General features: G+C 46.2%; 1 protein-coding gene across 2 annotated transcripts in view; it reads left to right on the top strand.

Annotated features, from left to right (window-relative positions):
* EPHB1 (EPH receptor B1) overlaps window positions 1-12,971 on the top strand; it is a gene marked incomplete at both ends in the record, with an annotated part of 441,334 nt that extends 428,363 nt beyond the window's left edge. For both annotated transcript variants that reach the window (XM_080696677.1, XM_080696676.1), the window contains 3 exons: window positions 6,393-6,586; window positions 9,074-9,229; window positions 12,863-12,971. In XM_080696677.1, coding sequence (XP_080552803.1) covers window positions 6,393-6,586; window positions 9,074-9,229; window positions 12,863-12,971 — 459 coding nt within the window. The remainder of the gene's footprint in view (window positions 1-6,392; window positions 6,587-9,073; window positions 9,230-12,862) is intronic.
* Window positions 12,972-15,408: the final 2,437 nt, after the last annotated feature.

Below are 15,408 nucleotides of genomic sequence, written 5' to 3'. Positions count from 1 at the left end.
AACTGAATAGTCACTTCTCAAAAGAAGAAATAAAAATGGCCAACAAATGCGTATAAACAATGTTCAACAACATCACTGGCAATCAGGGGAATGCAAATAAAATACAAATCTAAACTACATCTAACTCCAGTTAGAAGGCAATTCACCAAGAATACAAGCAACAATAAAATGCTGGTGAGGAAGTGGGGAAATAGCAGCTCATACACTGTTGATGGGACAGCCACTATGGAGATCACAACGGAGATTCCTAAAAAGACTCAAAATGGAACCACCATATGACCCAGCTATATCCCGTCTTGGAAGTTTTCCAAAAGAATTAAAGTCAGAATACTATGAATACTAGAGTGATATATGCATACCCACGTCTTTGGTGTTTTAATCACATGGCCTTCCCTTGTGACTAAGAGCGTTAGAGTTGACGAACTCACTGTTGGACTCTGAGGCACTCATGTAAAAACTGCCCATAGCCAGCCCCTGTCCAGCTAGAACTTCAGAGCCACGCCTTCGCTCTGACAGTTGAGGAAGGCATCCGAGTCCTTAGCCAGATCCTGATGCCAGCCATGGATGGAGTCTTGTTCCTCTATTATCTGTGATTATCCACACCTCGTCTCTGCTTCTCTCTCATGTCCAGTCAGCAAGGGGATGAAACTGATGCCGAGGCTACTTTCATGAAATCAACTACACTCTGGTTCCATCCATACTCTCTGCTAGATGAGTAAGAAATGTTAGCCAGACAAAGCAAACCCCTCTTGTCCCGCCCAGAGACTTTAATCCGATTAAAGACGATTCAGCCCACATAGAATGGATTACAAAGCTGACAGGCGAGATTTGACATTCAAGATATTTTCAGTCAGTGCATTCGTTCTGTGCCGAAAACAAATAGAAGCTCTGATATTTGATTTCCAGAATTCCCCAGTCATTCAGTCAGTGCCCAGCCATTGCATGCTAATGGTGGCTAAGCACTGTGCTTGCTGGTTCTATTCTGGAGGGCTTGTGGTCCAGGGACATATGTGTGGGGCTTTGGGAGCATTTGGGTGGTGGGAGGAAGCCTCCCCAGTATTTGACATTTGAGCTGTGTCTCAGTCTCAGAGGAAGCAAGGACATCTGTAAAATAGTATTTTATTCTAATTTTGTCTCAATTCTCCAAAATAAAGCTCATAAGCATTGTCCCAAGTACAATTCTGCCCTCGATGGGAGGCAGGAGGTGATGGCATACCCATTCGGAAAGCTTCTGCCTACAACCTGGCCTGGGAGGGAGCCAGGAAGAGCTCTCAGCTGCTGGGCTACAGCCCCACTCATCAGCAGCCACAGAGGCAGCGGTAGTAAAGGATTGTACAGATGACAATTGAAAGGCTTTAAGGAAGAGAATTGCAGCGGCGAGCCGGAGTGCTGGTAATTGGGCTTCCGGAGCCCAGGAAGGTCTTTGAACATGTACAGAGAGTTTGTCAGCCAGAGAGAGCAACTTGGAAGTTCTGCTGCTCCGATCTGATTGACAGAGATAATGAGAGTGGCAGTGTCTGTGGAGAGGGGCTGCGGTTTCATCGAAACATCAGAGCTCAACTTAACCCACTCTGCCCTGGTCCCTCTGCTGTGGGAGTGTCTCCACTTCACTCTCCCCGGCGCAAGATCGAGAGCCACCACCTGCTACCCAACTCACTAATGGGCAGCCAGGAGTCCCCGAGGGCCCTGATCATTCCCCAGGGCATCTCCAGTTCCTCCATCCAGTGCCTGAGAGCACCTGGACCGCCTGGACCTGGTCCCCACCCCACCTCCACGCCTCCCTTCTGTGGGCTTAGGTGAATGCGGCAGCCCACTCTGCACCCGCCATCCCTACCCCAGAATGTTTATTTGCACTGTTCTTTTGCAATGGTCAAAAGAGCTATTGCGGACGGTTAAGAGTGAGACCACAGCAGCTGGGGTCCCAGTTTACCTAGGATGTTTCTCACCTTGCATGCACCTCCATTTTTCTGTCTCTCTGCAGCTGCAATTTGATCTCCTAATCATTCTTCTCAATATTCATTATCTCATCCTGTTTTGGACCACAAAAAGGTCCTATCTTCACTCTAATTTTCTTTCCTTTTATTTTTTTCTTTCTTTCTTTCTTTTTTTTTTTTTTTTGTCCTGGGTATTGAACCCAGGGTTGCTCTACCACTGAGCCTTATTTTATCTTCCATTTCTAATATAGTCTCTCTTGCTAAGTTACCACATTGGCCTTGAACCTGTTATATTCTTATCTCAGCTTCTCAGGTACTGGGATTGCAGGTGTGTCTCTATTAGGCCAACACCTTCTGTCCCCAACCTTGAGCCAAATCTTTCCATACAATTCAAACATGGTCATAGGTGTTTAGAGCTGTCAGATGGCCTGAGTGAAGGCATTACTCCACACTTCCTCCCGAGTCTCCATACCTCTAGTGAGTAGGTGTAACAGAGAATGATTTCAGAGTTTCATACAGGACCAAAATCATTTATTTATTTTCTTTTTTTGTGGACCTGAGGATGGAACCCAGGGGCATTCGACCTCTGAGCTACATCCCCTGCCCTATTTTTTATTCTTTATTTTGAAACAGGGTCTCACTAAGTTGCAGAGGGCCTCACTAAGTAGCTGAAGCTGTCCACGAACTGTGATCCTCCTGTCTCATCCTCCCAAATTCTGGGATTACAAGTGTGTGCGCTACACCTGGCCTCAAAATCATTTTTTAATAAAAAAAATGTTAATTTGGCCATAAGTTATATGAACTGAGAAAATTTAGAAAATACCCAGATCTTTAAAAGGAGGATAAAAATCTGTAAAGGAAAAACATTTCGATTTAAGATGAGTAGATAGGGGCCACCCATATTCCAATTCATGACCTAGTTTTAGTTTAGTTTTAGTTTTTTTTTTTTTTTTTTTTTTTTTTACTTTGGGGAGGACAATAAAGACTTAGTTATGTGCCAGAAGCATCCGTGCTCCAAGAGTATCAGCTTGAGTAGTAACAAGTGGGCTGGCGGTGATCCAGCATTTGGAAAACTGACAGGAGGATCGCAGTTTTGAAGCCAGCCTCAGCAACTTAGCGAGACCCTATTTTAAAATAAAAATGTAAAAAGGGTTGCAAATGTAGATCAGGGGCAGAGTGCCTCTGTGTTCAATCCACAGTGCCAAGTAAACAACAAAATAAATAACAACAAATCTATCTAAATGCAAGAGCAAATGGGGTCAAATACCACTTTGTAAACAAGAGCAGGAGAAAGAGTTCCCATGGCTACCTACTCTCCTGAAAGGCTAGACGTGGGATGAGCTTGGTAATATTCAAACACTGCCTCCCTGGACCGCCAGAGTGACCATCAGCAGCTCCCTCTTTGCTGAGAAGACACCCACCACGGAGACGTGGCAGTAATAAGACCCTCTACATCTTGAGGATTCTTTCTGCTGCTCTTTGGTGCGGTGCTCAACGGGCACCTCTGTGTATCACTGAATATTTTTAGCACCACATCTATGCAGTTTTAAGAAGTCAGACCCCTCTCCCAAAGTCCTATGGCTCATAAGAAATACAACTGAGATTTAAACCCTGGTCTCCAAGGTCTCAGCCTCTAATCGTTATATAGTCCACTCACCAACACAGCCACCTGGATCTGGGGTCCTGGCTGACCTGCCCAGGGAGGAAAAACAGAGAATCCAGAGCAAATACAAAAACAAACAGCAGGACAGTGTTCAGCAAAGTCTAGCCAGCTGGCATGCAGAGGAGCCGATGAGGGGGTCAGAGACAGCTGCATCGGCGCAGCACTTACAGGCTGAAGAGTCCACTGGACTTGGGTCCTTGTTCTCCCGACCCACGCTGTGCTAGGAGTGCCCAGTCCTCCGCACACCGCGGCACTGCACTCCCACAGAAGGACTCCCCGTGCTCTTTCTTATTCTAAGGCAGGTAGGAGAGTTGCCTTTCAGTGGGGAAAATTAGTATTTGGGATGCTGGAAACAAACAATTTAGCAGATGTGCCAGCAGTTGGCCCCTCCTGATGATCCCACCCCGCTTGCCCTCAGGTGACCCAGAAGGAGCCCCTAGGACCGTTCAGTGGGAAATCCCACTTGTCTTCACAGTGAGTAGAAAGTCTGGACCCCTTGATGTGGTTGCCTGGGAGAATCTAGAAAAGGGCGCAGGTTTGTGAGCCAGACTCAAGAGGATGAAACCCAGCTGTCCATTCTGGTGCAGCACTTATTTAGCTCCACAGGCATTTCACAGCTCTGGAAATCATGGTGTCGAACCCCTCCACCCCCCAAGTCTAGGAAAAATGGCTTTCCAGACACGTAAACCCTCAGGCTGGATCCCCCTGGGCTTCATTCCCAGCCCTGTGGCTTGCTAGCTGTATGGCTCTGGGGCACATTGCTTCATAGCTTCAGTCTCCATTTTCTCATGGGGAAAACGGGGTTAAAAATGCTCCCCTGAGGTGGCAGGGAATTTGATTGACAAGAGTTTGGAGCAGATAAAAATTTGTCAGTGCAACGCCGTGCTCAAAAGCGAATGTTCCCAGTTACTGGTCTTTTTATACAGCGATAATACTGGTATGGTTCCTCTGCTCATTCGTCATCCTCCTGAATGGAAAATATAATACACCTTGATTATCGCTAATAACGACAGGTTGTATTATCTCATGCCCCACTGCACGTCCCATATGCTATCCATAGAAATTGTAAAAATATGAACTGATTGAGAACACTCACTTTCTGACCAATTTAATGACGTTAAAAAAAGAATAATCAGTTGAAATGAATCTGATATTTTTAAGTAGAGGTAAAAACACCAGAAAATTCCTAAACCCCAAATTATTTCCTTTGTTGTTTAAGGTGCTTTAACTGTTCATTTTAATATGAAATCAATGAATGATTATTATAGACAATAAAAATATAAACAAGCAAAAAGAAAAAAAGCATAAAGAACATTCATGTTTTTACCTGCCCAGAGGCAACCACCATTAACTCCGCAGTATATATCCTTCCAAGGTCTTTTCTATGCATGTGTATAATTGTTGGGTTTTGTTTTGTTTTGACTTTTGTTTTCTCATCAAAGCAAGATTATACCATACCTGTGGTTATTCAGCCTGACCTTTTGCCTAGTATTATCATATGAGCTTATTTCCATTTCAATACGTAGATTTTTTTCACAATATCACTTTAAAAATGTGTTTTATCCTAGGCTTTCTATTATGTTGTGAGTGTACTTTAATAAATTCATACATTTAGCATTTTAATCATTTACAATTTTTAATATAAAAAGTACAGAGCAGATATAACTGATTTAAATGAATTTGGAATTATGAAGTACAGGATGAAACTACACCCCCCCCCAAATACCCTGAAAAGCAAAGCAATGAAAGGTTCTAAATTGTTTACAAATTCATCACCTGAAGTTTGTAAAAATTACCAAAGCTTAATCGGTGGTCTTCATTTTGCTGGACCACATTGTTATTTTGACTGTTATTGTACTGGACCAGCTGGCTCAACCCCATCATCATCACCTTCAGTCCTGTTCATGCTGCTGGCTACCTTGTGATGATGAAGACAAATTAGAGATAGGAGGATTGGGAGGATTCCTGGCATGGAGTAGGACCTCCATCGCAGCTGGTCTGTCTCCTTCCTTTCTCCACCCTTAGTACTGAAAGAATGAGACCACACAAGCTTTAGGGGAGCTTAAAGCATGGTGAGTCCACCATGTTCTTTATACCTGGTGACACACTGGGTTTTCTTTTGGGGTGAGTGCTTTCATTGGTGCATTATAGTCTCACACCATAATGTAAATCATGTTGACGATAACGTACATGCGCATGCTCTTGATGCCCCCATTTTCCTCCCTTCCAATACAGAGTACCCAGACTGATGTTGGTATATATTCACGTGTATACACATAGCCTATGGTACTATTTCTACTAATGAACCTAAGTCTTCCTCTACCCCTACCCTTAAACGTCCTCCCTGGCTCCCCCGAGGTGCCTCCTCATTGTCTGGAGTCTTTCTTGAATCCCAATTACTCCCAACCCTGCACATATTAAACCCATTGGGTTTTCTCTGTGTCCCCCTTTAGTCCCCCCTGGTACCAGTAAGGCAGGATTGGGCCCTGTGTCTGCTTAAAAGGAAGAGACAGGTCATTCATCTACTCATTCTTCAAGAAGCTACAGAGATCTTGCATGTGCCCAGCTCTGTACCAGGTGCTAGGGATGAAACGCAAGGGGCAATAAGATGCTGTCCCTGCTTTGTGGGAGCCCAGTCTGTGGGAGAAGGGAGGAAGTGTGTAGAAAACCCCTTACGATGGGAGGAAGGCACCCGAACCACCCTGGTCAGGGGCCTCTGCCTTCAAGGACTCACTGGCCAGTGACTGGCTGGTGGCTCGTCCCCAGTCACGCCTGTCCCCTGTGTCCCACTGTAGGTCATCAATGCCATCGAGCAGGACTACCGGCTGCCACCTCCCATGGACTGCCCCGCCGCCCTGCACCAGCTCATGTTGGACTGTTGGCAGAAGGACCGGAACAGCCGGCCCCGCTTTGCGGAAATCGTCAACACTCTGGACAAGATGATCCGGAACCCGGCAAGTCTCAAGACTGTGGCAACCATCACCGCTGTGTGAGTCTAGTAAAATGGGGCGACTCCGAGATGGCGGGTGGGGCTGAGCCAGCAACCTGCTCTTCCTTGGGGATGGGCTGGCCTGGCTTATCCACTAATGGGAGAAGTTCTAAGACTCTTCCCTTCTACTTTTTTTATCACTCTAAAATATTCTCTTCCTCCAGCCTGGGCTACAGACAGATGTTGAGAGACCTGGCAGGGTCTCTGCCTTCAGTGGACTGCCAATGTACCTAGCACAGGGCTTTATAGTAGCTGAGTTTTATCTGATCTGATTGACAGGATGCCTTATTTCTGGGCAATCCTGCTTCCAAAGGGCACTTTTTCTGTTACCCAGGCCTTTGGCCAGGTGGAGCTCCATACCCGAAACCTTGGCCAACGTATTGGCAGGATAAACCCCAATTGCCATGGGACAAAGAAATACAAAACAATTCATTTTGTTGTGAATGAGCAGACGATCTGCCAGCTTCCGTCAGCTGCACTTTGTTTAGCTACATTTTTTTATCATTAATTCATTTACTAATTGATCTTTTCAACCACAAAATGTATTCGATGCCAGACACTGTGTCCGGTGCTGGTATTGTGGAACAAGGTACCCAGAGCTGGTCCCTGTCTTTAGCGAGGTTAAGCTCACTTGGGAGCAGCCAATGATAATTGCACTCTAGTGGGCACTGCGGCAGGGAGGTGTGAAGGGCAAGATGCATCAACAGGGTGGAAAGGGAGACAGATGGGGGGTCGAGGGACAAGGTCACGGGATGTGCAGAAGCCTGAGGGAGGTGTGCTGGCAGCGCAGCTGAGGCAGAGATCCGGAGGTGCTGAGGCTGACGGGGTGAGCAAGGGCCGTGCGAGGAATTCTGGCTTGATTTTCAGAGCAAGGAGCACCTGTGGAAGGGTTTGACTTGTGTCAGGATCAAGGTGAGGGTTTGGTACATGATCATGTCTATATTGTAAAAAGAGCATCTAGGTGGGCGTGGTGGCGCACGCTTGTAATCCCCGGGCTTGGGAGGCTGAGACAGGAGGATCGCACAGGTTCGAAGCCAGCCTCAGCTACTTAGTGAGGCTCTCAGCAACTTAGTGAGGCCCTGTTTCTAAATAAAACATAAAATAGGTCTGGGAGTATAGCCCAGAGGTATCAAAAAAAATTAAAACAATTAAAAAAAAAGAGCATCTGGCTCCAGTGAAGACCTTACAAAGGAATGCATTTCAAGAATCAACATAGTGCTGGGCATGGTGGTGCAGGCTTGTAATCCCAGTACTTGGGAGGTTGAGAAAGGAGGATCACAAGTTCACAGCCAGCCTCAGCTACTTACTTAGTGAGGCTCTCCTCAACTTAATGAGACCCTGTTTAAATATAAAGGAAAAAAATATGGCTGGGGTAGAATAATGGCCCTGGTTTCAATCTCCAGTACTGCAAAAAAAAAAAAAAAAAGAATCAAAATAGAAGCCGGACATGGTGGCAGAGGTATGTAATTCCAGTATTTAGGAGACTGAGACAGGAGGATCGCAGGTTTGAGGTCAGCCTCAGCAACTTAGTGAGAACCTGTTTTAAACTAAGAACTAAAATAGGGCTGGGGGGTGTAGCTCAGAGATAGGGTGTCCCTGGATTCAATCCCGAGTAACACGCACACCACGCACACACACACACACACACACACACACACACACTAATCACAACAGAAAAGAGAGTGTCTTAAATCACACATCTGGGAGGCAAAATATTTTTAATTTGGTGAAGAATTGGATGGGGGATTAGAGAGATGTCAAGATGGTATCCTGACTTCTGGTCTACCTTAAGAATGTACCTAAGAGCCGGGTATGGTGGCACACACTTGTAATCCCAGTATTCGGGAAGTGGAGACTAGAGGATTTTGGTTCACGGACAGACTCAGCTACTTAGCAAAGCCCCTTGCAACTCAGTGAGACCCTGTTTCAAAAATAAAAAGAATAAAAAATTAAGGCTGGGGGTGTCACTCAGAGGTAGAATGCCCCTGGGTTCCATCCCCAGTACCATACACACAAAAGGAATGTGCCAGGAAAGGTCAGTGGCAGGCAGCTCAGCTCCATTTTTGTTTCAAATACCAAGAGAAAAAAATATATTACCAGTAGATGTAGGAAAGTAGTGGCGAACTGTACATTTTTTTTTTTTTTGAAAGAGCCACATCTTCACATGGCGGGGCTCCTAGACTTCAGTTGCTAAAGGAGTTGGTGGTCTGAGGTACGGGGCAGACTTCCTTCCCTTCCGCTCAATGCTGTACCAACCTGCAGACTGTACCATGTCTGTGGACTGAGCGATGGTCCTCTATGCCCAGAGGCAACGGGTCTGGCCGCTCATTTTTGGAGGTGATGCCAATCTAGGATTCTGGAGGAAGGGTCAGCCCAGGGCTCCATCTCATCTCCTATGCATGCAGTTGGCCATATTCCCAGAATGCACCTCTGTCCATGCCTGTCTGCAACCACCACGCATTCACCTGCTCCTCTGTGCCTCACCAGGCCTTCCCAGCCCCTGCTTGACCGCTCCATCCCAGACTTCACGGCCTTCACCACCGTGGATGACTGGCTCAGCGCCATTAAAATGGTCCAGTACAGGGACAGCTTCCTCACCGCCGGCTTCACCTCCCTCCAGCTGGTCACCCAGATGACGTCAGAGTAAGTGGCGAGAATCCCCTGTGTCCAACCCACAGACGGGTCCAGCCCCCTTCCCTGCTTCTGCAGATGATGTGAGTCCTATTTCCAGGCGCAACCAGGAAGTTTCTTCTTTGTATAGAACCAAGCCTGCAGGAAGTGCCTGGGAAAGATAGCGGGAGAGCTGGGGAGGCTGGCGGTGGGTGGGTGGGTGGTGATCTATTCTGGGTCCCAAATGAAAGTTCTTCAAAGTCACAGCCATATGTCATTGGCTAATCACCGAGCGCCTCTCCCCCATTTAAGCGTATAAACTTAGCCCATCAAAGAGCGCATCCAGATGGAAAGAACACAGCCAGCCAGCACTCGAAACCACACAGCAGAGGAAGCCCTGCACTGATTCAGCAACAATCACCGCCACGGCTGCATGGGGGCCTTGCCCTCACGCGCAGAGAGCGCCTGTAAATAAGCCCACATTTCCATTCCCCCACAAATTATGTAGCAGCCTGCCGCTGCCACCGGGATTTGGGAGGAATACACGAAATAAAATTATTCAAATACGATGAGAGCCAGAATGGCTCCTAAAGATCCTCGCGGCCCGTCATTTCCTCAAGAATGTTCTGAGTAGCACCATTTGGGGGAAATGTTAATAGGTTCTCCTTGGGATAAAAAAGGGTCCCACGGTCAAATAAATTCGGGAAATACTGCACACTTTATCACCCTCTTGGAGATTCACTGTTCATATTAGCATTATAAAGGCCAGGAGAAATCCTGAAATAAAGAAAGCCATTTAAAATTATTAAATACCATGGCACCATATTTTTGAGGGACAGGTTTTTATAGAACTGCAGTTTGGGAAATGTTTGTCTAGTGCCACTTCGCAGATTTTGAGACCGCGTGGTTTGGGTGGTCACAGTTGGCGAAGCAGGGACTCGAGTCTACTCTCCTGGCCGTAAGTTCAGCATCCTTCTACCCGACCCCGCCAGGGCCACAGTGATTCCCGCACCTTCCTGGACACTGGAATCACCAAGGGGTCTTTCAAAAATGCTGGTCCCTAGGTTCCTACTCCCAGAAATCTGATTTCTTGGTCTGTGGTGGGACCTGGGCTTTGGGAAGTTTTTAAAGCTTCCCACATGATCCTAATACGCAGCAAAGTTTGAGAACCACTGGATTAACCCCTGGATTAAAGTTGGCAAGGGTCAAAGTTTGCCTTCTGAACTCAGAAGCTCAGATAATCCAATCCAGGAAGTTGACTCCTCCCCCAGACACACACACACATTGCAGGCTGCTTGAGCTACGTGTACTGAGAACACCAGAGCCTAACCCGATGCTTGTAACATAAATGGTACAGGACCCATCAGTCTTCTAGTCAGCTGACAGACACTAATCAGTCACTTACTATGTTTCAGGCACCATGTCTAAATAATAATAATAATAATAATAATAATAATAATAATAATAACAATAATAATATATTATTGACTCTGCAGTACTTTGCCAGTAATTATGCGATGCCTCCTGGTCTGGCCAGCTGGCCACAAGAGAGAGAGGATAAAGAGCCATCCTAGCAGTTAGTCTCCCCAGGAAGATGGCTTCCTGATACTCACCACCGTGGATGACTGGCTCAGTGCCATTAAAATGGTCAGTCATCCTGGGGCCCAGCTCCACCTCTGTGAGTTATATTCTTGTCAGAAGTGATGGAGCCCTATTGTGGTAAAGTTTAGGAGATGTCGTGGGCAAAACGAATGTGTCTCTTTGAACCCCACTACAGTAGATAATCATATTGCACCAATAAAATTCTTTAAAAAGAAAAAAGGAAGAAAGAAATGGCGGAGCCACCACTGTTGCCAAGGGGCATCCAGCCCTGAATCCACTGGACATCAGATTATATAGTTTTTAAAAGGTTCCTGGTGATGCCCAAGAAAGATAATTTCTGCCATTATGAATGATCATGAAACAGACAGCAAGAATATATAGAATAGAGCTCAAAGGGACACCCATAGGTGGCCAGCGGGCCTGGGCCCAGGGAGAGGAGGGTGTTTCTCCTTTTCTTCTGTGACCTTCCTGCATATGGGGTGTTGACACAGGATCCACCCACAGCAGGTAGGGATCTAGCAAAACAATTTCCTCTGTCTGGGAGCAGTCACATGGCAAAGAACGAGGGGAGTCAAACTGAAAATTAAGGCCTTTAGTTCAAAGTAAAACACATCCATACCCTGTTGGAGCAATTCAGTTTTGTTTCTTGAGAGAGAAAAGATGGGAAAAAGAAAATGAGCAACTCAATAAAATAGATCGTGGGGCAATTTGTGAATTCAGAATTCAAGCATGCTTCCTCCAAGTATTTGCTACAAAGATAGAACATAGCCAATTTAACTGCCGTGCCCAGAGGCAGCCCTGGGGGACTGACAGCCAGCAGGAAAGCCAAGCGGCAACGGGCAGAGATCCAGTCCAGGGTCCAGCAGGGCGACATTGCACGACACGAGCAGTGCTGCTGGGGTCGAAGGGCTTTGAGGAACACAGTCAGGACCTGAGAAGGCTTCTGAGAGGAGCCTCGTGGGGGACCAAGAGCCAGGAAGTCTGGAATCTTAGCTTAGTGTGATCCCTTACTGGAGTCCCTGCTGTGTGGTTTCAGACATGTTGATTGACTTCTCTGAACCCTGCTTGCCTTGTCTATAAATATGCAGGTAATAATAGTGCCCCTCTTATTGTTGTGTGGTAGGAGACAAATGGAAGACAGCCTACATAGTGCTCCGTCCATGCCCAATACCTGCCCACAGAATGCACGTGACTGACAGTTGCTATTAAATTATTATTATTATTATTATTATTATTATTATTAATTGACTTTACAGTACTTTTGCCAGTATTTATGAAATGCTTCTCTGCCGGTTTAGGTGAGATTGTGTGCAGCACATAGAAGGCCCTCAAGCAGTTTTATCTATTGCTGTTATTAACTAAGGAAAGATGCACGGGTCCCCACCAAGTTCAGACTTACCACGAACTCCCAGCTCCAAGATAAATCCAATCCAAATCTCTATCCCACATATATTCTTTGGATTTAGGCTTGGGCAGATATTTTCAAGATATTTTGAGATCACCCATCTTCAGAATGCATGACATTAAAAATTCAAACAGAGTCATAAATTGGAAACTCAGGGAAAAACATCAGAAGACCAGGCAGGCCCCACATCTTTTCAGTCTCAGTAGGTGCTCACTAATATGGGCAGAAAAGCTGCACAGAATAACCGAGACCCCAGAGAGTGTGTGCAGTGGTTGGCGGGAGGGAGAAATAGAAGGGAAAATTCCAGTGCACCTGAGAGTCATGAAGGGGCTGCTCCAGAAACCAGAGGTAAGAAACAAGTTCCCAGAATAAGGCCCAGCCTTCTCAGATCATCTAAACCAGAGGGGGCAGTAGAGACAAGGGCCCGTTCTTAGAGAAACTAAGACTAGAAACTAGTCTTAGAAACTAAGACTAGAAACTAGAATATATCAAATTGGATCCTTGCCAAGAACTCGGCTAACTTTGGCTACTTGGATTTTAAACACCTATTGGCTTCTCTAACTATTTTCAGGAGCATGACTTTGGTGATGGGTTTTAATCTGCGAAAAGCTGCCTTGACAATACAGTAACATCTTTTGTGGCTTTTTCCCTCCTCCCAGAGACCTCCTGAGAATAGGGGTCACCTTGGCAGGCCATCAAAAGAAGATCTTGAACAGCATCCATTCCATGAGGGTCCAGATGAGCCAGTCCCCCACAGCAATGGCATGAGAACTCTCGTTTTCTTGGGGAAGGAGAGGGAAGGAAGAGGACCAGGGTCAAGGGGGACCTTAGAGGTTGACCACTGTGACGTATGCTGAAGAGATCGGCTCCTCCGTCGGGAAATGTGTTTCCATCAAGTGGGCCCGCTGTTAACAGGCAACCTTCGCTTCTTGGTGATGGAAGCTCATTGAAGATGCGGTGGGAACCCAAATATATCATAATAAAAATAGAGGAAGGTGACGTGTAACAGAAGTGGAGACAAAACCATGTGCATCGAAAAAACAAGAGTGAACTTGGCTCCCGGCCTCAGTGGGCTGGAGGTATCTGTCTACAGGAAGAAGGGAAGGAGGTAGAGGGAAGAAACAAAGCCGTTTTCCATTTTCTTCCTCACCAATGACGTTCTTTTCTTTTCTCCTTTGGTACTCCTCCCAGAGAGTCCCTCCCTCTCCCATATGCATCTCCCTTTGCTCATGACTCGTCTAGGGAAGTTTCTTCAAACAGCACCCAGCTCCTGAGTCTCCAGATGTTGTTCCGTCAGTTGCCAAAGGACTTTGCTGACCACTGCATGGGGATCCAACCAATTCAATTAATGTCTTCATATTGAAGAAGAGATGTACCTTCAATTGAAAACCTTGTTTTTTTTCTTTCGTTTGCATTTTCTGCAAAAAGGAAAAAGAAACCACAAATTGGAAAAATTTGAAAAACCTGTTTCCGTGTGCAAGAGCACGCCTGTGTATGTCTGCGTTCTAAAATGACTGTGCTTGTTCCTAACAGATGCAAACAAGAAAAGAGAACCAGGAAGCCTTTGGCCCTGGGAAATCCCCGGGATAGGTTGTGGTTTTGGCCTTTTGCTTGGGCTCCGTGGGAGGAGAGGAGAGAGGCAAAGGTAAAACGAAAGGGAGAAGAACTCCCAAGAGTTTGCAAATTCAGACAGGAAACAGGTGAGTGGTCGAAGCTGGATGCAGTGTGGGCGCGTCTAGAATGATACTGACTGATGGATGCTCCTCACTCATGTCTGAAGAAAAGGAGAAGAAACGTGTTTCTGGAGAATGTGCTTCCGCATCTCTGGGATCTGCAATTCGAGAGGTGGCAAGGGAGACAACTTCTTGTCTTCCCCGTGGACTGGCTTGAACTGTGCGGCATCGAGGAATGTTTCAAACGTGTCCGTGTTTCTCCCCACCTTCCTTATTGTACCTCATCGTTCAATTCACTTTTGTAAATTCCACCTAACGTTTAAGTATTTTTAATTTCTCCTCTTACCTTTAATCTCCTTGCTAATTTTATCTGTCTAATTAAAAAGAGCAGAAGCATGTCTGAGTTTATGTAGAATGGTGTTCGGAGTGTGACTCTGCCGGGTTCTCTCCAAGTCACGGGAGAATCCGTAGCCACCATCCTCCTTCTCTGTAAAGTGCAGGGGGGGCACACCTCTGACCTCAGGACTCCCCCAAAGTGGAATATGTTAGACTCACTGGCACTTATGGGACCCGAGGAAAAACTGAATAAATATGAGAGTTTGAAGCCTCAGATAAGAGGTGTACGAAGGCGCCGATAAATAAACACAGTGACTCATAATACACTCACTCCTAATCGGCAGGCTTTGTTTCTCAGTGACGGAAGCATGTTTAAGATGCCCTGGTTTCATCAGCTTTGTGAAAGCCATAAGACTATTTTAGACTGATTGTTTACTTTGTGAGCACACACCTGGGGGAAGATGTGAGGCTAGAACAGGGGGTACAGTGCCCGAGTATCGTGTGTGTGTGTGTGTGTGTGTGTGTGTGTGTGTGTGTGTGCAATACTGAGGATTTGACCCAGGGTCCGATCCACTACTGTTAAGTGACACCCTATTTTATTTTTTATTTTGAAACAGAGTCTAAGTTGTGGAGGGCCTCACTAAGTTGCTGAGGCTAGCTGCGAACCTAAAATCCTCCTGTCATAGCTCCCAGTTACTGGGATTACAGGTGTGTACCATCATGCCAGGCTTCGAGTCCCTTATTTAGTACGTATTAAAGGTGCCTTCAGTCCTTTCCCCTAGTCCTAGGTAACTTTGGTTTCTTACCTTCTGAAGTTACTAGCCACACTTTGCTGAGGCAGAAAGGGCTTTCAAAGAGGTTCACAAGCCTGGGGTGTATCTCCAACCCGGGTGAGTTCATCTTAAAGCACCCACCCTGCACGTGCCCCCTGTACACAAGAAGATGGACAGAGCTCCTCTAAGCAGATTCACACATGGTTGCAAGGGCCTCTTATTAATTGCTTACTGATTCCATGCACAATTTACTAATTACCCTAAAGACCTCAATCCATGAAGTATTTTACAGGCCTAGGCAATTCGGCTAATCTACTCTCAATTTTCCGCAGAATTGAGTCTTAATCTGTCACCAAATTCCCCAGGCAGCATTCTCATCCCAGACCCTCACCCTGCCTCCACCAGGGCTGACCCAGCTTCCAG

This window comes from Muscardinus avellanarius (genome assembly GCF_963383645.1).
Source record: "Muscardinus avellanarius genome assembly, chromosome: 5".
NCBI classification, from domain to species: Eukaryota; Metazoa; Chordata; class Mammalia; order Rodentia; family Gliridae; genus Muscardinus; species Muscardinus avellanarius.
This window is presented reverse-complemented; position numbering and strand designations above follow the sequence as displayed.